The 24,417-nt window shown below is 72.0% G+C and overlaps 2 protein-coding genes across 5 annotated transcripts in view; one reads left to right on the top strand and one right to left on the bottom strand.

Annotated features, from left to right (window-relative positions):
* Positions 1 to 22,171, top strand: part of FCHSD1 (FCH and double SH3 domains 1) — a 28,381-nt gene extending 6,210 nt beyond the window's left edge. Inside the window, exons 4-20 of one of the 3 annotated variants that reach the window (XM_089769611.1) lie at positions 3,074 to 3,147; positions 5,129 to 5,273; positions 10,061 to 10,197; positions 10,377 to 10,440; positions 11,481 to 11,609; positions 13,045 to 13,167; positions 13,269 to 13,364; positions 13,440 to 13,556; positions 13,871 to 13,975; positions 15,295 to 15,456; positions 15,960 to 16,088; positions 16,244 to 16,327; positions 16,504 to 16,666; positions 17,963 to 18,168; positions 19,118 to 19,214; positions 19,410 to 19,468; positions 21,336 to 21,553. In XM_089769611.1, the coding sequence (XP_089625737.1) occupies positions 3,074 to 3,147; positions 5,129 to 5,273; positions 10,061 to 10,197; positions 10,377 to 10,440; positions 11,481 to 11,609; positions 13,045 to 13,167; positions 13,269 to 13,364; positions 13,440 to 13,556; positions 13,871 to 13,975; positions 15,295 to 15,456; positions 15,960 to 16,088; positions 16,244 to 16,327; positions 16,504 to 16,666; positions 17,963 to 18,168; positions 19,118 to 19,214; positions 19,410 to 19,468; positions 21,336 to 21,401 (1,956 nt within the window). In that variant the 3' untranslated portion in view covers positions 21,402 to 21,553. Of the gene's footprint in view, positions 1 to 3,073; positions 3,148 to 5,128; positions 5,274 to 10,060; positions 10,198 to 10,376; positions 10,441 to 11,480; positions 11,610 to 13,044; positions 13,168 to 13,268; positions 13,365 to 13,439; positions 13,557 to 13,870; positions 13,976 to 15,294; positions 15,457 to 15,959; positions 16,089 to 16,243; positions 16,328 to 16,503; positions 16,667 to 17,962; positions 18,169 to 19,117; positions 19,215 to 19,409; positions 19,469 to 21,335 lie in introns of all 3 variants that reach the window. The other 2 variants (XM_089769609.1, XM_089769608.1) reach the window with 2 other exon arrangements.
* Positions 22,172 to 22,445: 274 nt separating this feature from the next.
* Positions 22,446 to 24,417, bottom strand: part of RELL2 (RELT like 2) — a 33,667-nt gene continuing 31,695 nt past the window's right edge. For both annotated transcript variants that reach the window (XM_075900016.2, XM_089769612.1), the window contains 2 exons: positions 23,079 to 23,121; positions 22,446 to 22,586 (listed from right to left, as the gene is read on the bottom strand). In XM_075900016.2, coding sequence (XP_075756131.2) covers positions 23,080 to 23,121 — 42 coding nt within the window. In that variant the 3' untranslated portion in view covers positions 22,446 to 22,586; position 23,079. The remainder of the gene's footprint in view (positions 22,587 to 23,078; positions 23,122 to 24,417) is intronic.

The raw sequence follows: 24,417 nt of genomic DNA, 5'->3' as shown, positions 1-24,417 counted from the left end.
CCCTGCTCCCCTGTTGAGGGCCATGGTGCAGGCAGTTCCTTCCTGCAGCAGTGAGTTCCACAGGTTACATCTTGCCACAGAGAACTCTCTCCTTTGCTTCATTCAGAGCATAGCCTTGTTATACCCTGCGCCACCGTGTTCTTGGGCCGGGAAAACTCCTCCCTGGCCTTCGTGGGTGCACTCTGATCTGTATCACGTTGTGGATTTGGTGCAAAGGGCAAAAGGGATCATCAGCCCATCGCGAGCCGCAGGCCCAAGGGAGAAGCGGCTGCTGAACCTGCCCACGGGGGGGAGGGAGGAGACAGGAAGGCACCAGGAGAAGGAGTGGGGGCGGAGAAGGCTTTGTGGAGGCAGGAGGGAAGGCAGCGGCTAGCAGGCAGGGCCTGAGGAGCACTGGGCCGGCTGCGGGTGCGACGGCGCGTTGGGGGCCCCGACCCTGCACCCCGGCTGCGGCCAGAGGGGACTCTGCCGGCCAGTCGAGTGGAAGGGCTATTGCTTCTCAGAGACGCAGCTCCACGCTGGCAGCGGACAGGGCAGGGCCTTAGTCCTCGGGGGGGGGCTTCACCCCCATCCTCGGAAACATCCTCCCTTCCCCCCGCCCAGCCCCCAGCCCTGCCCCGGCTTTGTTCACGTCGCCTCCACCTAGCCCAGGAGGCAGGCTGGGCCATGCCCGCGCGCCCCTCCCCTGGGCAGAGCAGCAGGGTCACACCCAGCACACGACTGCCCAGCCCTAAGGGACGTGGGCACGCGGGCTCCTTCAGGAAACAAGACTCAGGAACGCCCCAGAGGGGGATTGAAGCAAAATGCAGGACAATGTAGCACCAGAGGGGGATGGGTGCCCCGTGCTGGGGCGGGGGGGGCTGGGGACGCCCCAGAGGGGGCGGGGTGCCCCGTGCCGGGGCGGGGGGGCTGGGGATGCCCCAGAGGGGGCAGGGTGCCCCATGCTGGGGCGGGGGGGCATTGGGGACGCCCCAGAGAGGGATAGGTGCCCCGTGCCGGGGACGGGGGGGCTGGGGACGCCGCAGAGAGGGATAGGTGCCCCGTGCCGGGGCGGGGGGGCATTGGGGACGCCCCAGAGGGGGCGGGGTGCCCCGTGACGGGGCGGGGGGGCATTGGGGACGCCCCAGAGGGGGCGGGGTGCCCCGTGACGGGGCGGGGGGGCATTGGGGACGCCCCAGAGGGGGCGGGGTGCCCCGTGACGGGGCGGGGGGGCATTGGGGACGCCCCAGAGGGGCGGGGTGCTCCTGGGGCCTGCACGTGTCTCTTGCCTTTCCCCTCTCCTCAGCAGCGGGGCCGGTTCCTGGTGCTTGCTCTTGCGGCCGCGCTGTCTGCCCGCTGCTCTGGCGGGTGGGAGGCTCAGCTCGGGGTGTCTCTTGTTCACAGACACCGTCCCGTGTTGCTCCCCGCCTGCCCGGCGCCCCCCTAAGCTCTTCTCTCTCTGGTGGCTGCTGGGCGCTGAGTGGACGTCGTCCCTGCCCACGCTGATGCCTAGGCTAGCTGCCCGCCCGGCCGCGGGTGAGTACCCCGCCTGCTCTGTTGCCTTCCACCCGGCCGCGTGCTGCCCCCTTGTCCCCGCCGGGCTCCCGGGGATTGTCGGCAAAGCACGTCTGCAGGGCGGCCCCTCGGCCCCTGCGCTGGGCCCAGGGCTCGCCCGGCTTGGAGAGACGGGGCAGGCCGGGGACCCGCCGTCACTCTCCAAGCCCGCGGGTCTAGTGCAGGCGGGAGGGGACCAGCGCGGGTTGGTGGCTCCTCTCCGGTTAGCCGCGCTCCCCCGCGCCGGGTGCCTGCCTTGCTCCTGTGCTGGGGAACAGGGCTTCTGGCCTTGAGGCCCCTTGTTCCGGCCACGCTCTGGCATCCCATGGCCTGTCCCTGAGCAAATGGGGAGGGGAGAGAGCCCGGCACCCGCCCTCCTGGGGCCTTGGGTCCCCACTGCCCCCGTGGCTGGGACCTGCATTCCCCTGCCACAGCCGGGACCCTCTGCCCCGGGGGCCCTCGGAACGCTGGGCCTGGCCTGGCCTCCGGCAGTCCCCTTGCTGCGAGGCCCCCGGGAGCCCTCTGTCCGCAGCATCCTGTGCGGCCAGCACCAGCCAGAGCCCCCCCGGGCTCGGCTCTTCACTCGCGGGGAGAACGGCCCCTCCTGCCGCCCGTCCATGCTCCTGGGCTGGGCCGAGTCTGCCGGGACGCGCTCTTCCCGCGTGACTCCACCCGAGCCTGCCCGCACTGGCGCGGACCAACCCCAGGCTGGGCTGGGGCAGAAAGTGCCTCTCCCACGGCAGTGCTGCCTGGTCCCTGCCGCGCCGACTCCCCCCTTCCCCCGCGGGCGCAGCAGCGTGCCAGGCGCCCTGCCCCCAGCAGGCCTCCCTGGGCGGTGCTCCCGAGGGAGACGGCCCCGCCGCTCGGCCACCGCCTGTCCCTGGGAGGTGTTCACCACGTGGCCGTGGCTGTGCAGTGGGGCCCTGGGCCGCAGGGGGCTGTGGCAGCTGCCCCACGCTTCTCTGTGCTGGAAGCCTCCCCGTCTCGGTGACTGGTGCCACGGCCCTTCCCCCACCCTTGCTGGCGTGGGGGTCAGCATGTGACGTGTTGGCCCAGCCCTCGTGCAGACACTAGCACCAGTAACGGCAGCGCCCGTGGCTTGCTCGTTTCCCGAGGGGCAGGTCCGATGCAGCGTCCGCGGGAGGGGCCGTTGCTGGTGGAGGACAGCGGTAGAGCCCCCGGCAAAGCCTCTGCCCCCCGCTTGGCTCGTTTCCTGCCTCCCCGCTGCCTGCCTGCCTCGTTCTGTGCCTGCCGCCGCCCCTTGCCCGCGCTTCCCGCCATCCTGCCTCCCGTTCGCTGCTGCAGGCTCAGCGGGGGGAAGGGCAGAGCCGTGGCCTCGGCGAGCTCCCAGCCTCTCCCAGCAGGAGGCGCTGGAGGACAAGGGGCCTGGGTGCTGGCTCCATTGCTGGCCACGTCCAGAGGGAGGGGCTCACGGTTCAAGGCTCCACGGGGGCGCTGGGAACAAGCCAGCGCGGAGGGCTTGGTGCCCTGGCGGTGGAAGCTCCCTCCCCTCGGTGGCTGACCCCCAGGTTGTTTGCAGGCGCTGCAGAGGCTGGCGAGTCAGTTCCTGAAGAGAGACTGGCAGCGGGGCCGAAGCGAGACCAGCGACTGCAGGTGGGACTTGCTGGGCGTGAGCCCGCCCTGCCTGGGCTGGCCTGCTCGGGGGAGGGGCTCAGCCAGGGCAGCTCCCCGCTACCTTAGTCCCATGCTTGCCAGCAGGAGGCACTCAAGAGCAGGCTAGGAGCCCAGCCACAGGGAGATGATAGCCCGCCAGTCCTGGCCTCTCCAGCAGGGGGCGCTGTGGGGCTGGGGAGGGAGCGCTGTGGGGCTGGCGTGGGAGTGCTGTCCTGCCAGCTCCAGTCCTGGCCTCTCCAGCAGGGGGCGCTGTGGGGCTGGGGAGGGAGCGCTGTCCTGCCAGCTCCAGTCCTGGCCTCTCCGGCAGGGGGCGCTGTGGGGCTGGGGAGGGAGCGCTGTCCTGCCAGCTCCAGTCCTGGCCTCTCCAGCAGGGGGCGCTGTGGGGCTGGGGAGGGAGCCTGGCTGAAGGGCAGAGCCGAGAGCAGCTCCTGGCTCTGCTGTTGACTCTCCCGCCCCGTGGTTGCCATCACCTCTCCTGCCAGCGCTTTCGGCCCCCCCCCCCGATCCCTCCCCCCCCCGGCCTTCCTGCTTGAACCTGCCCGACGGCTGGTTGCAGGCGTTCAGGCTCTGGGGGGGAGGGGGAAGTGCAGGGCTCCCGTGACCCTGTGCATGGGAGGTGCGGGGGGTGGGGCAGACAGGGTGCACAGGCTGCAGGGGGAAGAGGGGCCAGCCCCGGGGGGGGGTGTTTTGGAGGCTGCATCCCCGGATGTCTGGGGCCAGGCTGTTGCCACGGTGTGGGTCCCGGACGGGGTGTGGCTGGGTCCTGTGGGCAGGTGTGATGACGTGGGGGCCCCCCGGCCCTGCACCCCGTCTGCGGCAAGATGTGACTGCGCCGGCCAGGAGAACGGGGGTTGTTGCTGCTCCGAGATCCAGCGCAGCAGGAGACCGATGCAGGCGCAGGAGGGCAGCCCGGCAGCCCTAGTGCCCTTCGGGGGAGGGGTTACAGGCCCCTGAGCCCCCTGTCTGGCTAGTCTGCCCCCCCCCGCTCCGCCTGCCCCTTCTCCCAACCACCGAACGCTCCTCCCCCCAGGCAGCCCCCGGCCAGGTGCGAAATTGCTAGTCATGGTCTCCTGCCTGCCCCAGGGAGCCCCCGGGCAGTGCTACAGACCGGCCAGTAGGGGTCGCCCACAGCCACCAGTGACTGCCCAGCGGGGCGGGAAGGTTGAGGATGGCGGAGGGGGCAGCTGCCAGGGAACCGCAGCGTTTCCTGCTCCCGGTTCCCCTGGGCTGGTGGGAGCCGTCCTGCGGGGTTGGCGGCGCATTGGCCCCCCCCCCCCCCCCGGTCCTGCAGCCCCGGAGCAGCCAGAACAGACCCCGCCAGCCAGGAGAACGGGGGCTCATTGCTCCTCCGGGGCACAGCCCAGCACAGACGGGACGTGGCTGCAGGGGGCAGGGCCAGGAGCCTCAGCCCCCTTGGGGGGGGGTCCATCGCCCCCTCAGCTTGGGTTGTTTCCTTCATGTTTCCCCGCCAGCAACTGCCCCTCCCCCAAAGCACCCCCTTCCTTTGTTCCATCCCTCCCTCTCCGGTGAGACCGGCTGGGCCATGTGAGCCGTGGGGGGGCCTGCTCTGTGTGCCGTGGGGGGGCCTGCTCTGTGAGCCGTGGGGGGGCCTGCTCTGTGAGCCGGGGCCCCGGCGCTGCGATTCCCACGGACTCCCCCACGTGCATTGGCCCCGGGGTGCTGAGCCGTTCTAGGAGGGCCCCAAGGGGCAGGGCTTTTGGAAGCCAGCCGGACAGTGGCGAGCCGGCCAGGCATGCTTGGGGCTTAGGAGCCGGCTTTGCTGTGTCCGGAGAAGGGCCAGGAAGGTGCCCGGAGTGGGTCCTGGCACGGCCGGTCGGCCAAAGTGCAGGGACCGGCAGGCTGTCCCGGAGCAGCAGGGGAGCAGGGAGCTGGGGCTGTGTGGGGGAAGGGCTGCTGGCGCCGGGGGTGCCGCCACGGCTTGCTGGTGCCGTCCCTGCAGGAGCGCCTTTGCCGTCTGGAAGGGGGCGATCGAGGGCACGGTGAGCACCGGGCTGGCCCGGGTGGCAGCCTCGGAGAACTATCGCAGCCTGAGCCTGGAGGCGGCCAGGACCACCCGGCTGTCCAAGGAGCATCTGCTCAAGAAGGTAGGGCTGGCGGGGGCTGGTGGGGCTGGCGGGGCTGGCGGTGCCCCAGGCAGGCGGGGGCTGGCAGGGTTGGCGGGGGCTGGCGGGGCTGGTGGGGCTGGCGGTGCCCCAGGCAGGCGGGGCTGGCGGTGCCCCAGGCAGGTGGGGCTGGCGGTGCCCCAGGCAGGCGGGGGCTGGCGGGGCTGGCGGTGCCCCAGGCAGGCGGGGGCTGGCGGGGCTGGCGGTGCCCCAGGCAGGCGGGGGCTGGTGGGGCTGGCGGTGCCCCAGGCAGGCGGGGGCTGGCGGGGCTGGCGGTGCCTGTGACGGCGCGTTGGGGTTCCCCGTCTCCTGCACCCCGAAATGGCACAAACAGACTGCACCAGCCAGTGGAATTGAGGGTGGTTTATTGCTCCTCCAGCACAGCGCAGCACAGATGTAGTCTGGTCACAGGAACTGGGCTAGGATGCCTCAGGCCCCCTTGAGATGGGGGAGACTGGGCCCCTAAACTCCAGCCCCTTCTCCTAGGCTCTCCTCCATGCCCTCCGACAGCCAGCAACCAACTCCCTCACTTCCAGCCCTGCCCCCCAGCCAAGGCAGCCTCCACCTTCCTTTGTTCCTCTCCATGGGGGGTGTCTGGCCACTGGTTTGCATAGTGACTCATCCTGTTTTGCTGGGTCGTGGTACCCACGGCAGCCAGTGGGGGTTCCCCCAGAGCCAGCAGCATAGAACCGGCCAGGTACCCCCACTACGTCACAGTTCTCCCCCCTCCGAGAGCGAACTGAGCAGGGTCACTCCGCTCGTGACCTAGGGAAGTTCGGGTCCTCTGCGTGGGAACCCGCCCTGGGGACATGGGTGCTCCCCTTGACTCGGGCCGGCCGTGGCGAGGCCCCACATGAATTGGCTTCCCTCTGTCCACTCACCACCCCGCTCCAGGGCGACTGGCACAGGCCTGTCCTCGGGGGTCACACCCACCCTTCCACTGGCCTTGATCTCTGGCCAGGGTCTCTCGGGCTGGGGCCATGAGCCCAGTGAGCCTTCTCTGGACAGCCAGGGCGGCTTCCACCCCCGATGCTCCATCCAGGGAGGACTTCCCCTCCCATAACTCTCTCAGCAAGCCCAGAGGGTCCTCTATCTGGGGTAGAGACCCCCAAGCCGCTTTCCTCCTGTCTTGGGCCTTCCCGCCCCTCTGGCAGGAGTCACAGGACCGGCAGTACCGCTGCACGGCTGTAAAGATTCCCGGCCAATAGAAGTGCTGGAGCAGCCTCAGCCGGGTGCTCCGGATCCCCCGGTGGCCCCCAACGGGGGAATCGTGGGCCAAATACAGCAGCTTGAGGCGATACTTTCGGGGGACGACCAGCTGCCGCTGGACCCTCCATGCCCTCGCCTTCCTGGGGGGGAGCCACTCACGGAACAGGAGCCCACGCTCCCGCAGGAATCTCTCCTGGCCACCTCTCCCCCGGGGCTGAGCTGCACGGAGGCCAGCCTGGTCCCTCAGCCTCTGCAAGGAGGGGTCTGCCTGCACCTCAGCCTGGAATTCAGCTGCTGAGGCAGGGATCGGGACCTGTCCCCCACCTCTGCCTAGGTCCGGAGTCCCAGCCTGGCTGGACCCCGTGTCCACTGGGATGGGACCCTGAGGACGCTGCCAGGAGTCCTTCCCTAGACCCACGTTGTCAGCCCCCCGCTGGCTCTGGCTCCGGGTAGTGACTAGAGCCCGCTAGGATTCATGGGGCCACTCCTCTAGGTCATTCCCCATCAGCACCTCGGTGGGCAAGTGCGGGTGCACCCCCACTTCCTTGAGGCCTTCCTTCGCCCCCCATTTCAGATGCACCCGGGCTACAGGCACCTTAAACGGGGACCCATCTATGCCCTTCAGGGTCAGCTGCGCGTGGGGTAGTATCCGCTCCGGGGCCACTATGTCGGATCGGGCCAGAGTCACCTCCGCCCCCGTGTCCCAGAAGCCCGTCACCTTCCTACCATCCACCTCCAGGGGTATGAGGCACTCGCTCCGCAGGGGCCGTCCTGCCCCCACCCGGTACACGGAGAAATCCGCCTCCTGAGAATCAGACCTCCCAGGGGAGGTGCACTGAGCATCCTTCCCCTCTCTCTGAGCTGAGGTTTGCCTGCCAGCCCCTGCCTCTGGGGCAGCCTGCCCTTCCTCCCGCCCCAGCCAGTTAACCCTGGAAAGTCCCCGGTCCTGGGACCTGGTGCACTGAGCCCTCTTGTGGCCTTTTTGCCCACAGCGCTGGCAAGTTAGGCTTTGGGCTGTCTCTGTCCAGGGCCTGGCTGGTTCTCTGGGGCGCAGACGACCTGTTCCTTGGTCTCGCCCCGTAGTTGACTCCCTCCGTCGCTCAGCCGAGATCCGGTCTCTGCGCGGTTCCCTCTCTCTCCGGGACTCCCGTTCACACCCGGACCGGCTCTCCGTGAACTCATCCGCCAGTCTCCCGGCCTCCTGGGGGTTCTCTGGTCTCCGGTCCTTGAGCCACAGCCTCAGTTTGGGTGGGCACGCTTCATAGAACTGCTCCATCATGACCAGCTTGAGCAGCTCCTCTGTGGTCTGGGCTCCGACTCCAGACACCCACTTGCGGCAGTATTGCGCCAGGCGGGAGGCCAGGTCCACATAGGTCTCCCGTGGCCCTTTCTGTACCTCCCGGAACTTCTTCCTGTACATCTCGGGGGTCAGCCCGAACTTGTGCAGCAGGGCCTCCTTGACTCGGTTGTAATCCCCTGGCTGTAGGTCCTCCAGCTGACTGAGCACTCCGGCCGCCTCCTGGCTCAGTGCGGGGATGAGCTCCTGCAGCCAGTCAGCTGGGGGAACCCGTTGCAGTCCACAGGCCCTCTCAAAGTAGCTGAGGAACCCGTCTATGTCACCCACGTCCTTCAACTGGGCCACCACGAGCCTCTCCAAGCGTCTGGCAGTCCTGGGACCCTGGGGCCCATCCGCATTTGGCGCAGCCGGTGCCCCGCCGGTTCTCCGCTCTGCCATGGCCAGCTCATGCTGCCGCTGCCTCTCTCGATCTTGGCGCGCCTTCTCTCGATCTTGGCGGTCCTTCTCTCGGTCCTCTACTTCCAATTCCCTGATCCGCAGCTGGATCTCCAGGCGCCGCAGCTCCGCTGGGCTGGCCCCTGCCCTAGATGGGCTACGGCTTGCAGGCCTCCCGGGAGACGCTGTCTCCTCTCTCCGTTGGGTTCCAGCGCTCCTCCCCCTCTCTGAGCCTGACACACTCTCAGGGGGGGTCTGGCTGCTTCCCCTGGGGACAAGATCCTGGCCCTGTGGCTGGTCATTATCTTCCAGCTGGGCAATCAGCTGGGCCTTGGTTGCTTTCTGCACAGGCAAGCCCCTCTCTCTGCACAGCCCCACCAGCTCTGCCTTCAAGAGTCGGGCGTAGGCCATCTGCCCGCTGGGCCCCTCGGTGCAGACTCACCAGTCTAGTGCTGCAGCGCCCCACGATTCCCAGGAACCGCTTCGCTCTGTCTCCAGCACGCCTGGCTCCAGGGCTCTTGCTTCTACTGCGCCTTGTCGCTTGCCGCTGGAAGCTCCATCCACGGGATGCAGTGCATCCCGCTCCTGACACCAGTGTGACGGCGCGATGGGGTTCCCCGTCTCCTGCACCCCGAAATGGCACAAACAGACTGCACCAGCCAGTGGAATTGAGGGTGGTTTATTGCTCCTCCAGCACAGCGCAGCACAGATGTAATCTGGTTACAGGAACTGGGCTAGGATGCCTCAGGCCCCCTTGAGATGGGGGAGACTGGGCCCCTAAACTCCAGCCCCTTCTCCTAGGCTCTCCTCCATGCCCTCCGACAGCCAGCAACCAACTCCCTCACTTCCAGCCCTGCCCCCCAGCCAAGGCAGCATTCCACCTTCCTTTGTTCCTCTCCATGGGGGGTGTCTGGCCACTGGTTTGCATAGTGACTCATCCTGTTTTGCTGGGTCGTGGTACCCACGGCAGCCAGTGGGGGTTACCCCAGAGCCAGCAGCATAGAACCGGCCAGGTACCCCCACTACGTCACAGTGCCCCAGGCAGGCGGGGGCTGGTAGGGCTGGCGGTGCCCCAGGCAGGCGGGGGCTGGCGGGGCTGGCGGTGCCCCAGGCAGGCGGGGGCTGGCGGGGCTGGTGGGGCTGGCGGTGCCCCAGGCAGGCGGGGGCTGGCGGTGCCCCAGGCAGGCGGGGCTGGCGGTGCCCCAGGCAGGCGAGGGCTGGTGGGGCTGGCGGTGCCCCAGGCAGGCGGGGGCTGGCGGGGCTGGTGGGGCTGGCGGTGCCCCAGGCAGGCGGGGACTGGCGGGGCTGGCGGTGCCCCAGGCAGGTGGGGCTGGCGGTGCCCCAGGCAGGCGAGGGCTGGTGGGGCTGGCGGTGCCCCAGGCAGGCGAGGGCTGGTGGGGCTGGCGGTGCCCCAGGCAGGCGGGGGCTGGTGGGGCTGGCGGTGCCCCAGGCAGGCGGGGGCTGGCGGGGGCTGGCGGGGCTGGCGGTGCCCCAGGCAGGCGGGGGCTGGCGGGGGCTGGCGGGGCTGGCGGTGCCCCAGGCAGGCGGGGGCTGGCGGGGGCTGGCAGGGCTGGTGGGGCTGGCGGTGCCCCAGGCAGGTGGAGGCAGGCGGGGCTGGCGGGGCCGGCGGGGCTGGCGGTGCCCCAGGCAGGCGGGGGCTGGTGGGGCTGGCGGTGCCCCAGGCAGGCGGGGGCTGGTGGGGCTGGCGGTGCCCCAGGCAGGCGGGGCTGGTGGGGCTGGCGGTGCCCCAGGCTGGCGGGGCTGGTGGGGCTGGCGGTGCCCCAGGCAGGCGGGGCTGCGGATGGGGCTCACGCCCCTCTCTGCCCAGAGCACGGAGCAGCTGCAGCGGGGGCAGGCCGAGCTGCTGGAGACGGCCAAGGAGGTGGGCAAGGCCAAGAAGCGCTATGTGCATCTGCAGCGGGGCTGCGAGGTGGCCAAGGAGAAGGCGGCTGACGTGGAGGCCCGGTGAGGAGGCGGCCTGGGGCGTTGGGGGCCCGGCCCGGGCCGGGCGGGGGGCCTGGGGCGTTGGGGGCCCGGCCCGGGCTGGGCGGGGGGCCTGGGGCGTTGGGGGCCCGGCCCGGGCCGGGCCGGGCGGGGGGCCTGGGGCCGGCGCACTGATCCCTGACCGGCCTGCCCCTCCTCAGGCTGCGGAAGAGCGACCACGGCATATTCCACACCAAGGCCAGTCTGCAGAAGCTCAGCACCAAGGTCAGTGGGAGACATGGCTCATCCTGGGGGCTGCTGGGGAACCTGGGGCCCTTTGGGGAAGGGCTGATTAGGGGGGCTGATCGGGGGAGGGGGAGGGCTGATGGAGGGAGGGAGAGGGCTGATTAGGGGTGCTGATCGGGGGAGGGGGACTGATGGGGAGGGGCAAGGGCTGATGATGGGGAGGGGCAAGGGCTGATTGGGAGGGGGCTGACGGGTTGGGAGGGCCGATGGGGGAGGGGGGCTGATTGGGGGAGGGGGCTGCTGAGGGGGAGGGGGAGGGGAGGACTGATTGGGAGGAGGCTGACGGTTGGGAGGGCCGATTGGGAGAGAGGGGCTAATTGGGGGAGGGGGCTGCTGAGGGGGGGGAGGGGAGGACTGATTGGGAGGAGGCTGGCGGTTGGGAGGGCCGATTGGGGGAGGGGGCTGCTGAGGGGAGGGAGGACTGATTGGGAGGAGGCTGATGGTTGGGAGGGCCGATTGGGGAGGGGAGGGGGCTGCTGAGGGTAGGGAGGACTGATTGGGAGGAGGCTGATGGTTGGGAGGGCCGATTGGGGAGGGGAGGGGGCTGCTGAGGGGAGGGAGGACTGATTGGGAGGAGGCTGATGGTTGGGAGGGCCGATTGGGAGAGGGGGGCTAATTGGGGGAGGGGGCTGCTGGGGGGGGGGAGGACTGATTGGGAGGAGGCTGACGGTTGGGAGGGCCGATTGGGGGAGGGGGAGGGGGCTGCTGAGGGGGGGGAGGACTGATTGGGAGGAGGCTGATGGTTGGAAGGGCCGATTGGGAGAGGGGGGCTAATTGGGGGAGGGGGCTGCTGAGGGGGGGGAGGGGAGGACTGATTGGGAGGAGGCTGACGGTTGGGAGGGCCGATTGGGGAGGGGAGGGGGCTGCTGATGGGGAGGGGGAGGACTGATGGGGAGGAGGCTGACGGTTGGGAGGGCCGATGGGGGAGGGGAGGGGAGGGGGCTGATCCGGAGCCCGGCAGAGGCGCAGGGCAGCCGGCCCTGCCCTGCCCTGCCGCTGCCCAGCCTGTCCCCCCCCAGTTTTCGGTGCAGCTGGCCGAGTGCGCGCAGCAGCTGGCGGTGGCGCGGAACGAGTACTTGCTGGCGCTGGGCGCTGCCAACGCCCACCTGGGGCACTACTACCACGCCGAGCTGCCCGCCGTCATGGAGGTAGCGGCGCCCTGCCTGGGGGTGGGCTCCCGGGCCTGGTTCCAAGGCGCCAGCCCCCTGGGGGGCGTCCCCGCCGGCCGTGCCTGGGCAGTGGGGGGTTGTGAGGTCGCGTCGGGCCCGGCCCTGCACCCCGTCCGCGGCTCCGCCGGCCCGTAGGTCCCGGGTTATCGCTGCTCCGGGATCCGTGTGGGCATTGGGGGGGGCGGCAGCGCCCGACCCCTGGGGGGGGCACAGGGCCCCGAACCCCCAGCCCCCGATGTCCCTTCTCTTCATGTGTGCCCAGCCCCGACTGCCCCCGGCCACCCCTCCCCCCAGGCAGCCCCCCTTCCCTTGTTCACACCCCTTCCCCTGGCCATTGCCTATGTGCTTGTGCTCTGGGCAACCCCCCCCAGGCAGTGCTACAGACACCGGCCAGTAGGGGTCGCCCACAGTGACTGGTGACCAGGGCCACTAGAGTAGGCAGACCCCCCCCCCACTACGTCACAGGGGTGTCCCTGTCTGGAGGTGCCGGAGGGGGGGCTCCAAGCCGTGCCTGGGCAGGGGGGGTGTCCCCGTCTGGAGGTGCCGGGGGGGTGGGCTCCGAGCCATGCCTGGGCCGGGGGGGCGTCCCTGTCCAGAGATGCCGGGGGGCTCCGAGCCATGCCTGGGCCGGGGGGGCGTCCCTGTCCAGAGGTGCCGGGGGGGCTCCGAGCCGTGCCGGGCCGGGGGGGGGGTGTCCCTGTCCAGAGGTGCCGGGGGGGCTCCGAGCCATGCCTGGGCCGGGGGGGCGTCCCTGTCCAGAGGTGCCGGGGGGGCTCCGAGCCGTGCCTGGGCCGGGGGGGGTGTCCCTGTCCAGAGGTGCCGGGGGGGCGTCCCTGTCCAGAGGTGCCGGGGGGGCTCCGAGCCGTGCCTGGGCCGGGGGGGGTGTCCCTGTCCAGAGGTGCCGGGGGGGCGTCCCTGTCCAGAGGTGCCGGGGGTGCTCGGAGCCGTGGGTCTGGGCGCGGGGGGGTTTGCTGGGCGGACCCCCCTGCTCCGACCGGGGGCAGCGCCCGCTGCTCTCCTGCAGGTCAGGCAGGGCAGAGCTGCTGGGGTTGTGGAGGGAAGGAATCCGAGGTGGCGGCAGTGGGTAGCCGCACGGGCAGGGCTGTGCCATTGGCATGAGGCTGGAGGTGGGGGAGAGAATCCCCAGCCCTGCCGTGCCCCACAGCGCATCCTGGGGGGGAGGCAGGAACTCCTCCAGCCAGCGCCCCCCAGCGGGGAGGCCAGGAGCGGGGTGACCCCCACAGGCTCAAGTGCTGCACAGCCGCTTGGGGGGAAGGCCGTCGCTAGCCTGCCCCCTCCCAGCACCTCGCTGGCAGCAGGGGCGCTCTTGTGTACTGAGCACGGCGGATCTCGGGGGGGTCCCGCGGAGCCCCCCCAGCCCTGCCCCCCATGATGCCGGTTTGGGTTTTCCCAGACCCTGGACGGTGACCTGTACGACCGGCTCCGGGAGCACCTGACCCTGCTGAGCCGGACGGAGCTGGAGGCCTGCCACGCCGCGCAGGAGCGCTTCCGGGGGGTCCTGGAGGCCTCGTCTCGGGTAACGGGCTTGGCCCTGCTTTGCTGTGCCCTGCACCCCTCGGCTGCCTGCCCCTCCGAGGGCCTTGGGCCTCCCCTCACCCCGCCCTGTTGCTGCCGCAGGTGTGCCGAGAGCAGGGCCTCCTGTTGTTCCTGCAGGACAACGCTGCCTTCGCCGCCCCGCCGGAGCAGCCCTTCCAGCCGGCGGGCGCTGACCAGGTATGGCTGAGGCCGGGCTCACGCAGCAGCGGGCCCCGGGCCCCGGCGCACGGTCTGACCTGTGCCCCCTCCTAGGTGCGCCTCCTGGAGGCCGGGAAGGGCAGCGCCGCGGAGAGCGGGCTGGAGAAGGAGGCGCGGCGCTGGGCCACCCGGGCAGCCAGAGACTACAAAATAAAGACTCATGGCGAGCAGGTGAGTGCCCAGGCAGGAGCCCTGGCGCGGGAGGGCTTGCGGGGGGGATGGCTGGGAGCAAGGCAGGGCTCCCCCCGTGGTTCTGTTCTATCTGCGGGGGGGGGTTCTGGGGGCTGTGGGGTCTCGGCCGAGCTGCAGCCCCAGGCAGCACTGGGGCGCTCTCTGGCCTGTGCGTGCAGCTTTTCCACCCGTGTGCGGAATGCATTTTGTTATGCGCACTGAGGCGCGTGCCCTTGCGCACCACTAGGAGAAGCACCCCCTAGCCGCTCAGCTGGGTGGCGCGGGAATCTGTGCTGACAGCGCGCGCTGTGCAGGTTCTGCAGAGACTGGAAGCCAGGCGGAAGCAGGCACCCGAGGCAGAGGTGCCCAGCGTGGAGAGGAGGATGGAAGAAGCGAGCGAGAGCATCCGGAAAGCAGAGGTGGGTCTGGGAGGCAGGGGGCAAGTCCATGGGTCTGAGCATCCCTCTGGCTCCCGGGTTTACCGTGTGTGCCCGGCCGGGGGGACGCGCTCGGTGGCGGCGGGGAAGGGACGCCCAGCGCTGCCAATAACGCTGCAGCCCAGCCAGGCTGGGCTCTGGGTCCTGCTGGGCCTGGGCCAAGCGTCTGCCTGGCTCTGCCAGCCCCGCCCGTGCCGCACAGTCCTTCCCCCGGCGCGGCCAGGGGGGCTCCGCCGACCAGTCGAGTGGAAGGGCTTCTCGGAGATGCGGCTCCACGCGGGCAGCGCACAGGGCAGGGCCTTAGTCCTCGGGGGGGGGGGGCTTCACAGTATCCTCCCGCCCCCGCCCCCGCCTCCCGCCCCGTCTCTCCCTCTGGCGACGGGCGTTACCTGCCCAGGTGTCTGGGCCAACACGCAGTGAAGGGAGTCGCGCAGGACCGCCGGGTGACACCGCGCGCGGCCCCCACTGTGCCACAGGGACCATCCCGTCTGCCCCCCCCCGGCTCAGGCTGGAGCCCTGCCCCGAGTCCTTCCTGGGGCAGAACCCCGGAAAATGGCCAAGGAGGCTGGGAACGGGGGTCAGAGCCCAGCAGGGGGCCAGAGGGGCAGGGGAGGAATTCAAGGGTTGGGGGCGGAGGGGCAGGGCGGGAGGGGCGGGGGAGGAGTTTGGGGGCGGGCGGGAGGGGCGGGGGAGGAGTTTGGGGACTGGCGGGGTGGGCGGGAGGAGCGGGGGAGGAGTTCGGGGACCGGCGGGGTGGGGGCGGGAGGGGCGGGGGAGGAGTTTGGGGGCCGGCGGGGCGGGGGAGGAGTTTGGGGGCGGGCGGGAGGGGCGGGGGAGGAGTTTGGGGGCCGGCGGGGTGGGGGCGGGAGGGGCGGGGGAGGAGTTTGGGGGCCGGCGGGGCGGGGGCAGGAGGGGCGGGGGAGGAGTTTGGGGGCTGGCGGGGTGGGGGCGGGAGGGGTGGGGGAGGAGTTTGGGGGCCGGCGGGGCGGGGGAGGAGTTTGGAGGCCGGCGGGGCGGGGGCGGGAGGGGCAGGGGAGGAGTTCGGGGGCCGGCGGGGTGGGGGCGGGAGGGGCGGGGGAGGAGTTTGGGGGCCGGCGGGGCGGGGGAGGAGTTCGGGGGCCGGCGGGGGGGCCGGCGGGGGCGGGGGCGGGAGGGAGAGGGGACTGCAGGCGGGGGCAGGCATCTTCCTTGAAGACGGAAGTGGAGTTGCCTAAAACGTGGCTCAGCCCCCCGGCCTGCGGCCCCTCGCCCAGCCCCAGGGCCCAGCCGGGCTGAGGGTGCCGGGTCTCCCTGCGCCCCAGGTCAGCAGAGTGAAGGCCGAGGCCCGGCTGGACTTGCTGCGCCAGGCCGGCCTGGCCGTGGACACGTGGCTGGCGGGCGCCATGGGGCAGGTGCTGCAGGAGCTGGAGCAGGAGCGGCGGCTGAGCGAGGCCCGCAAGTCGGACAAGGAGTCCACCCCCACGGTGAGAGCCGCCCCGCCCCCCCGGCGCCATTGGCGGGAAGCGTCTGCTCCGGGGTGGACTGGGCTCTATGGGGCGGGGCAGGTGGGGGGAGGGGCTGCCGGCGGTGGGGCGGGCGGGGAAGGGCCGCCAGCGGTGGGCTGGGAGGGGGCGGGTGGGCGGGGAAGGGCTGCGGGCGGGCGGGGAAGGGCTGCAGGCGGGCGGGGAAGGGCCGCCGGCGGTGGGCTGGGAGGGGGCGGGCGGGCGGGGAAGGGCTGCGGGCGGGCGGGGAAGGGCTGCGGGCGGGCGGGGAAGGGCTGCGGGCAGGCGGGGAAGGGCCGCCGGCGGTGGGCGGGGAAGGGCTGCAGGCGGGCGGGGAAGGGCCGCCAGTGGTGGGCTGGGAGGGGGCTGCCGGCGGCCGGGCGGGCGGGGAAGGGCTGCGGGCGGGCGGGGAAGGGCCGCCGTTGGTGGGCTGGGAGGGAGCTGCGGGCGGGCGGGCGGGATGCTCATGCTGGCTGTGCCGCCAGGCGGAGGAGTTCGATCTGGCCGAGTTTGAGGACTATGACGACAGCGAGGAGCTCTTTGAGGATGCCAGCTCCTGCCCGGGCGCTGCCCGCACCTACCCGTCCGCCTGCAGGGTGTTCTTCGGGTACCAGGTGAGGCCCAGGCCTGCGGTGCTCTCTGGGTGCCGAGCGTCGGAGCCTGTGCCCGAGCTGGGGCAGTGCCCGCTGGCTGCAGGCTGTGCCCCGGGCAGGGGGCTGGCAGCTGGGGGCTGCTCCGACTTGTGCCCCGGCTTTTGTGCCCCGTGCAGGCCTGCCAGTCGGACGAGCTGTCCATCCGCCAGGGCGAGGAGCTGGAGGTGCTGGAGGACGGCGATGTGGAAGAATGGGTCAAGGTGGGCGCGGGGCAGAGGAGGGCCCGCGGAGGGGGCTGGGCAAGGGGCTGTGGGCGCAGGCTCCCTCCTGGCGCTGGCCCATGGCCGGGGGCGGCTGCCTGGGGCTCTCGTGCTGAGTCCCGCCTGGCCCAGGAGCTGGCTGCTAACTCAGCGTCTCCTGCCCCGGGCGTCTGCAGGCTCGGAACGAGGCGGGGCAGGTGGGCTACGTGCCCGAGAAGTACCTGCTGTTCCTCGGCGCCCCAGGGAGCGAGCGCAGGGCCTGGAGCAGCCCCTCCGAGCCGGCCCTGGAACGGGAGCTCAGTAGCATCATGACCATGGACCTGGTGCTGGAGCCAGGAGGTGCGTGGCGAGCCCCAGGGACGGTGGGGCAGGTCTGCGGGGGGGACCCGGGCTCTGTCCCTGGGTAACCGGAGACCAGCAGCAACTGGCCGGTGGCTCGGCCCCAGGGCTAGGACTGCGAGGTCGGTGCTACCTGACTCCCAGGGCCCGGCCCCCAGAGTGCTGGGCACCCCCAGCTCGGGCCAACGGGCTCCCGGCACCTCTGAAAAGGCCTCAAGCGTCTGCCACGTGTGCCGGGGCCTTGGCACCGCTGCCTCAGTGTCCCCAGTGTCACAGCAGGCTCCGCCCATCCCGTGGGGCTGTCCGTGGCTGGACGTGTGCCTGGGCCTTGGCACCGCTGCCTCAGTGTCCCCAGTGTCACAGCAGGCTCTGCCCGTCCCGTGGGGCTGTCCGTGGCTGGACGTGTGCCGGGGCCTTGGCACCGCTGCCTCAGTGTCCCCAGTGTCACAGCAGGCTCTGCCCGTCCCGTGGGGCTGTCCGTGGCTGGACGTGTGCCTGGGCCTTGGCACCGCTGCCTCAGTGTCCCCAGTGTCACAGCAGGCTCCGCCCATCCCGTGGGGCTGTCCGTGGCTGGACGTGTGCCGGGGCCTTGGCACCGCTGCCTCAGTGTCCCCAGTGTCACAGCAGGCTCTGCCCGTCCCGTGGGGCTGTCCGTGGCTGGACGTGTGCCTGGGCCTTGGCACCGCTGCCTCAGTGTCCCCAGTGTCACAGCAGGCTCCGCCCATCCCGTGGGGCTGTCCGTGGCTGGACGTGTGCCTGGGCCTTGGCACCGCTGCCTCAGTGTCCCCAGTGTCACAGCAGGCTCCGCCCGTCCCGTGGGGCTGTCCGTGGCTGGACGTGTGCCTGGGCCTTGGCACCGCTGCCTCAGTGTCCCCAGTGTCACAGCAGGCTCTGCCCATCCCGTGGGGCTGTCCGTGGCTGGACGTGTGCCGGGGCCTTGGCACTGCTGCCTCAGTGTCCCCAGTGTCACAGCAGGCTCCGCCCGTCCCGTGGGGCTGTCCGTGGCTGGACGTGTGCCTGGGCCTTGGCACCGCTGCCTCAGTGTCCCCAGTGTCACAGCAGGCTCCGCCCGTCCCGTGGGGCTGTCTGTGGCTGGACGTGTGCCTGGGCCTTGGCACCGCTGCCTCAGTGTCCCCAGTGTCACAGCAGGCTCCGCCTGTCCCGTGGGGCTGTCCGTGGCTGGACGTGTGCTGGGGCCTTGGCACCGCTGCCTCAGTGTCCCCAGTGTCACAGCAGGCTCCGCCCGTCCCGTGGGGCTGGCCATGCTGAGCTGGGGCCCCTCTCTGGCTGCTGCAGCCTGGCTGGTGCGTGCCCTCTACGACTACGAGGGGCAGAGTGCGGAGGAGCTGAGCTTCCCCGAGGGAGCCCTCATCCGGGTGCTGCCCCGAGAGCAGGGGGACGTGGACGACGGGTTCTGGAGAGGGGACTTCAATGGGCGCGTCGGGGTCTTCCCGTCCCTGGTGGTGGAGGACCTGACTGAGGCCAGAGGAGCGGCTGGGCAGGTGGGTCTCGGGGCCCGCGTGCCCCCTCCAGGGCCCCAGGACAGCTGGGAGCGCACGAGGCTCCTGGGCCCCCGCTGCTGCCAACCAGCTCTACGGGCCTGCGGTGCCCCCAGGCTCCAGGAGGGTTCAGTGCCCCTGGCTCTACCGTCTGGAGCAAGGTCTGCCCCCCCCCCCCCCCCCAGGGCGTCTCCCCGGCCCGGCCTGCCCCCCTGGGGAGCGGGGGGGGGGGCCGTGGCCGGGTGCCGTAAGGTGAGGGAGCGGGGGGGGGCCGTGGCCGGGGGCCGTAAGGTGGGGGAGCTGGGGGGGGCTGGGGGCCATAAGGTGGGGGAGCGGGGGGGGGCCGTGGCCGGGGGCCGTAAGGTGGGGGAGCGGGGGGGGCCGTGGCCGGGGGCCATAAGGTGGGGGAGCTGGGGGGGGCTGGGGGCCATAAGGTGGGGGAGCGGGGGGGCTGGGGGCCATAAGGTGGGGGAGCGGGGGGGGCCGTGGCCGGGGGCCGTAAGGTGGGGGAGCTGGGGGGGGCTGGGGGCCATAAGGTGGGGGAGCGGGGGGGGGCCGTAAGGTGGGGGAGCGGGGGGGGCTGGGGGCCATAAGGTGGGGGAGCGGGGGGGGGCCGTAAGGTGGGGGAGCGGGGGGGGCTGGGGGCCATAAGGTGGGGGAGCGGGGGGGGCCGTGGCCGGGGGCCGTAAGGTGGGGGAGCGGGGGGGGCTGGGGGCCATAAGGTGGGGGAGCGGGGGGGGCCGTGGCCGGGGGCCGTAAGGTGGGGGAGCGGGGGGGGCTGGGGGCCGTAAGGTGGGGGAGCGGGGGGGGCCGTGGCCGGGGGCCGTAAGGTGGGGGAGCGGGGGGGGGCCATAAGGTGGGGGAGCGGGGGGGCCGTGGCCGGGGGCCGTAGTTAACATGGGGGGAGCCCCAAGGTGCTTTCACCGCAGGCTGCCTGTGCTATTGTTTCCAGGAGCTCCCATCACCGTCTCCTCCAGGCTTCTCCCCACCAGTGCTTGAGCCCGGGGCCAGGCTAGGCACCCCCTCCCCTGCGGAAGGGCTCCTGGGAGGTGAGTGCCGCTCGGGGGGCCGGCTTGAGCCAGGCCCTTTGGCGTGACGGGCCCAAGGCTGCCGGGCTCCAGCCCTCTCCCGGAGTCTCCCGACAAGGCTGGTTTGTTGGGCTGCAGCCTCCCAGCCGGGGGGGGGGGGGCCTGGAGAGGGGCTCTGTGCAGGCGTGTGAGAGCAGCCCTGTGGCCTGTCCCCAGCCTGCAGGCCAGACGGCGCCGCCAGCTCTCCGGACCTGGGAGCCGCGCGCATCCGGCCGGTAAGGAGCCTTCGCAGGCGCGGGGCCGATGTGGGATGAAGCCAAATGCTTCCGGGGCCCGTGAGCCTGCCTGGGTTCCCCAGCGCCGCCCCGTCCTCCTCCTGAACGTCCAGCTCTCCTCGCCGGCTGCCCTGCTCCCTGCCAGCGCCCACCTGCACCCCCGCGGCTCTGCGGCTCGGGGACAGTGGCCAGGGATTCTCTGCTGGGCTTGGTGCGGAATGAGCCTCTGGCCAGCCCCGGGGGATCCCTGCGCCCTGCCCTGCCCTCTCACCGGCCCCGGGGGATCCCTGCCCTGCCCTGCCCTGCCCTGCCCTGCCCTGCCCTGCCCTGCCCTCTCACCGGCCCCGGGGGATCCCTGCCCTGCCCTGCCCTGCCCTGCCCTCTCACCGGCCCCGGGGGATCCCTGCCCTGCCCTGCCCTGCCCTGCCCTCTCACCGGCCCCGGGGGATCCCTGCCCTGCCCTGCCCTGCCCTGCCCTGCCCTGCCCTGCCCTCTCACCGGCCCCGGGGGATCCCTGCCCTGCCCTGCCCTGCCCTGCCCTCTCACCGGCCCCGGGGGATCCCTGCGCCCTGCCCTGCCCTCTCACCGGCCCCGCGGGATCCCTGCGCCCTGCCCTGCCCTCTCACCGGCCCCGGGGCATCCCTGCGCCCTGCCCTGCCCTGCCCTCTCACCGGCCCCGGGGGATCCCTGCGCCCTGCCCTGCCCTCTCACCGGCCCCGGGGGATCCCTGCCCTGCCCTGCCCTGCCCTGCCCTGCCCTGCCCTGCCCTCTCACCGGCCCCGGGGGATCCCTGCCCTGCCCTGCCCTGCCCTGCCCTGCCCTGCCCTTTCACCGGCCCCGCGGGATCCCTGCGCCCTGCCCTGCCCTCTCACCGGCCCCGGGGCATCCCTGCGCCCTGCCCTGCCCTGCCCTCTCACCGGCCCCGGGGGATCCCTGTGCCCTGCCCTGCCCTGCCCTCTCACCGGCCCCGGGGGATCCCTGCGCCCTGCCCTGCCCTCTCCTCTCACCGGCCCCGGGGGATCCCTGCGCCCTGCCCTGCCCTGCCCTCTCACCGGCCCCGGGGGATCCCTGTGCCCTGCCCTGCCCTCTCACCGGCCCCGGGGGATCCCTGCGCCCTGCCCTGCCCTCTCCTCTCACCGGCCCCGGGGGATCCCTGTGCCCTGCCCTGCCCTCTCACCGGCCCCGGGGCATCCCTGCGCCCTGCCCTGCCCTGCCCTCTCACCGGCCCCGGTGGATCCCTGCCCTGCCCTCTCCTCTCACCGGCCCCGGGGGATCCCTGCGCCCTGCCCTGCCCTGCCCTCTCACCGGCCCCGGTGGATCCCTGCCCTGCCCTCTCCTCTCACCGGCCCCGGGGGATCCCTGCGCCCTGCCCTGCCCTCTCACCGGCCCCGGGGGATCCCTGCCCTGCCCTGCCCTCTCCTCTCACCGTCCCCGGGGGATCCCTGCCCTGCCCTCTCCTCTCACCGGCCCCGGGGGATCCCTGCCCTGCCCTGCCCTCTCCTCTCACCAGCCCCGGTGGATCCCTGCCCTGCCCTCTCCTCTCACCGGCCCCGGGGGATCCCTGCCCTGCCCTCTCCTCTCACCGGCCCCGGGGGATCCCTGCCCTGCCCTGCCCTCTCCTCTCACCGGCCCCGGGGGATCCCTGCCCTGCCCTGCCCTCTCCTCTCACCGGCCCCGGTGGATCCCTGCCTGGCCCCTCCCGCCGGCCCGTGCGGGGTCCCTGTCCGGAAGCTGGGAGATGTCCCCATAATTGCACCTTGGCCTGGAGCAGCTTCTCCTCTGGGGTGTCCCAGCTCCGGGCGTGGGCCGCCCCTGGCATGGAGCAGGCCCGGGGAGCGGGTCGTCTGTAATCAACCTCTCTCTGCAGCTGCGAGCGCCGCCTCCACCCCCTGCCAAAGTGCCGGAGCCGGGTCCGGAGCCGCACCTCAGCTGATGCCGTCGGGGTCCTCCTGCTGGGCCCAGCCCCCTCCCTTCCTGCTACGCCCGAGCCTTCGGCGCCGTCCCGCTGCTCCCCGGCCAGCTGCACCCATGGGGCGGGCGGGGGGCCAGAGCTCACCCCTAGTGCAGCAGAAACCCGGATCTCTGCACCCCACTGGGCTGGGGGGGGCCTTGCCCCTCAGCACTGGGGGCCGGAGCCGCAGGGCTGCAGCAGGGAGCCCCCGGGCTGGGTGGGAAAGGCTCTGCCCCGGGCTTGTACCAGCCCTGCCCCCTCCGTTCGCTGCCCACGCAGCAGAGCCCTGCCCGGCCAGTCCCCGACGGGCGTGGGAAGGGTTAATCCTGCTTCTCCCCCGCCCCAGAGCAGGCTGCCCAGGCCCCAGCCCGCTCTGCCCCTCCCTGCCGGGCCCAATAAACAGCCGTGGCTCTGCTCGTGTGCTCAGCAGCTTTAATGGGTTCAGCGTGTGTATTTACAGCGCGGTTCAGCGCCGGCCACGGGCGCTGCTCAGGGGCTGCTCCATCCGGCTCCGCCCAGGGCTGCCTCAGGACATGGCCGAGGGCCCCAGCCAGGCGCCCCGCCAGAGCCGGCCCCGGCAGCTCCCATCGCCTGGCGGGGAGGCGGCAGTGCCCCTGCCAGAGGGGGTGTCTGGGGGCCACACGCAGCCCGAGCCCCCGGCTCCCAGGCGGACGCGCTCCATGTGCCAGGCCTGGCTCTGGCCCCTCTGCTCTCGCTTGGTCTCCCAAGGGTGCCCCGGGGGGTGTGCTTGAAATGGCAGAAGCCAGGTGAGGGCAGAGCGGGTCCTCCGGGGGGCTCCGAGCCCTGCCCCCGTGGGGGGTGTCACTCAGGCCCCAAGGCTACATGGTGGAGCCGGCGCTGGAGCTGCCCCAGAGCCCCAGGGTGCAGGGGAGGAGCCGGTCCAGTGCCCTGGTTCACAGCCCAGGTGTCAGCTGGCAGAGGGGTCGGATCTGTGTGGGTGGAGCAGCTCTGCCAGGCTCCTGCGGCCCCGGGCCAGGGGTGGGGCGGGGCCTGGCCTGCCCGAGGGGCGGGGCTGCCAGGTGCCGGGGTGGGCATGAAGCGGCGTCTGTGCCGAGCGCAGCTGAGCTGTCCAGGGCCCAGGCTCACCCGCGGTGCCCACGTGCCCGTGCCCGCCGGGCTGGCTGTGTCTGCGGGGGCAGGGCGGAGCTGCGGGAGAAGGAAGAGAAACGCGTCAGGCGCTGCACTTGAGCCCTGCCCCCTGCGCTTCCACCAGGGCCCCGCAGAGCTTCCAGGAGGCACCATCACTGGGGGTCCCGGGGGCGGCCCAGCCACGCCAGAGGATTATTCGTTACCCCGACTCGCTCCCCCCGGCCTCGCCACCACCCCCATGCTGCATCCCCTTGCTGGCACAGCCCCCCCTTCGGCTGCCTCGGCTCGGCCCGTTGGGCGGCTGGGCCCTGCTCCGGCACAGAGCGGTGTGAGCAACGCTGGGCAAGGGTCTGGCAGGACACGGCTCCCCTCCGAGCCCAGCGGGCACAGGGTGCCTGCCCTAGCAGAGAAGCTGCAGAGCCAGGGAGCTGGAGAGGTGCCTTTCCCCTTCTGGCAGCCCGGGGGGATTCCCTGCAGGCTCCGGGGCCCGAGCAGCAGGGGACAGCGAGTCGCGCCCAGAGCCAGCTGCGCGGCCGGAGGGGCACTTACGTCACACGGGCACTCCGGGGCCGGGCACCGCAGAGGGCTGCTCCTGCGGGAAGGGACAGAATCTTGAGACCCGAGCGGGTTGGGGCGCCGGCCCGGCGGGGGCCATGGGCAGAGCCGGAGAGGATGGGGGGATGTGCCCCCCACGGACATGCTGGGCCGAGCAGCGAGCGACGCATCACCTGAGCTCCCCGCGGGTATCGGTGTCAGAGCAGCGGGGGCCCCGGCTGGGGCTCAGGACAGGCCGCCTGGGGAGGCAGTGGCTCCGGGCAGCTGCTGGCAGAGGAGGGGAAGGCGCGAGCGCTACCCCAGGACTAGCACCGGGGCCCATCTCCGGGGATGGGCCCTCCTGCCGCGGGCCCTGGGCCTGCCTGGACTGAAGGGGCCCCGGTGACGGCGCGCCCTGCCCCCACGCGCATCCTTTGCCTTTCCTCTTGCGGCTGGTGCCTGCCGGTGACCATCGCCAAGGACCCAGCCAGCCTGCTCTGAGCCACGCTGCCAGGGCTCAGGGCTGCACAGCCCTGGCCGGCCAGGCGGCTGCAAGGGGCAGTAAATGCCAGAGCCAGAAGTGGCATTTTGCTGGGCATCTCTCCCTGTGAGAGACAGAGACCCCCGTGTGCTGGGGGAGCCTTGCGCGTCCGCTGAACAGGGATGTGCAGCCTGGGTTAGCGAGTGGCTGCATGAGCAGCCCTTGCTCTGTCGGCCACGGGATTGTCCTGACCAAGAGAATCTCCCGGCACCACGCACTTTGCTCACTGGGCTTGTGGCCCGAGCGTTGCCGGGAGGCACTGGGACGGGCTGCGGAGGGAGCGCACGGCTCGCACGGTCAGTGCCGTGTGCAGTCAGCGCCCACCTCCCTCCCCGTGCCCTGGCTGTACGTGTGTGTGTGTGTGTCGCACGGTCAGTGCCGTGTGCAGTCAGCGCCCACCTCCCTCCCCGTGCCCTGGCTGTACGTGTGTGTGTGTGTGTGTGTGTGTCGCACGGTCAGTGCCGTGTGCAGTCAGCGCCCACCTCCCTCCCCGTGCCCTGGCTGTACGTGTGTGTGTGTGTGTCGCACGGTCAGTGCCGTGTGCAGTCAGCGCCCACCTCCCTCCCCGTGCCCTGGCTGTACGTGTGTGTGTGTGTGTGTGTGTGTCGCACGGTCAGTGCCGTGTGCAGTCAGCGCCCACCTCCCTCCCCGTGCCCTGGCTGTACGTGTGTGTGTGTGTGTGTCGCACGGTCAGTGCCGTGTGCAGTCAGCGCCCACCTCCCTCCCCGTGCCCTGGCTGTACGTGTGTGTGTGTGTGTGTGTCGCACGGTCAGTGCCGTGTGCAGTCAGCGCCCACCTCCCTCCCCGTGCCCT

This window comes from Pelodiscus sinensis, chromosome 16, assembly GCF_052426305.1.
Source record: "Pelodiscus sinensis isolate ZL-2025 chromosome 16, ASM5242630v1, whole genome shotgun sequence".
Classification (NCBI taxonomy): Eukaryota; Metazoa; Chordata; order Testudines; family Trionychidae; genus Pelodiscus; species Pelodiscus sinensis.
This window is presented reverse-complemented; position numbering and strand designations above follow the sequence as displayed.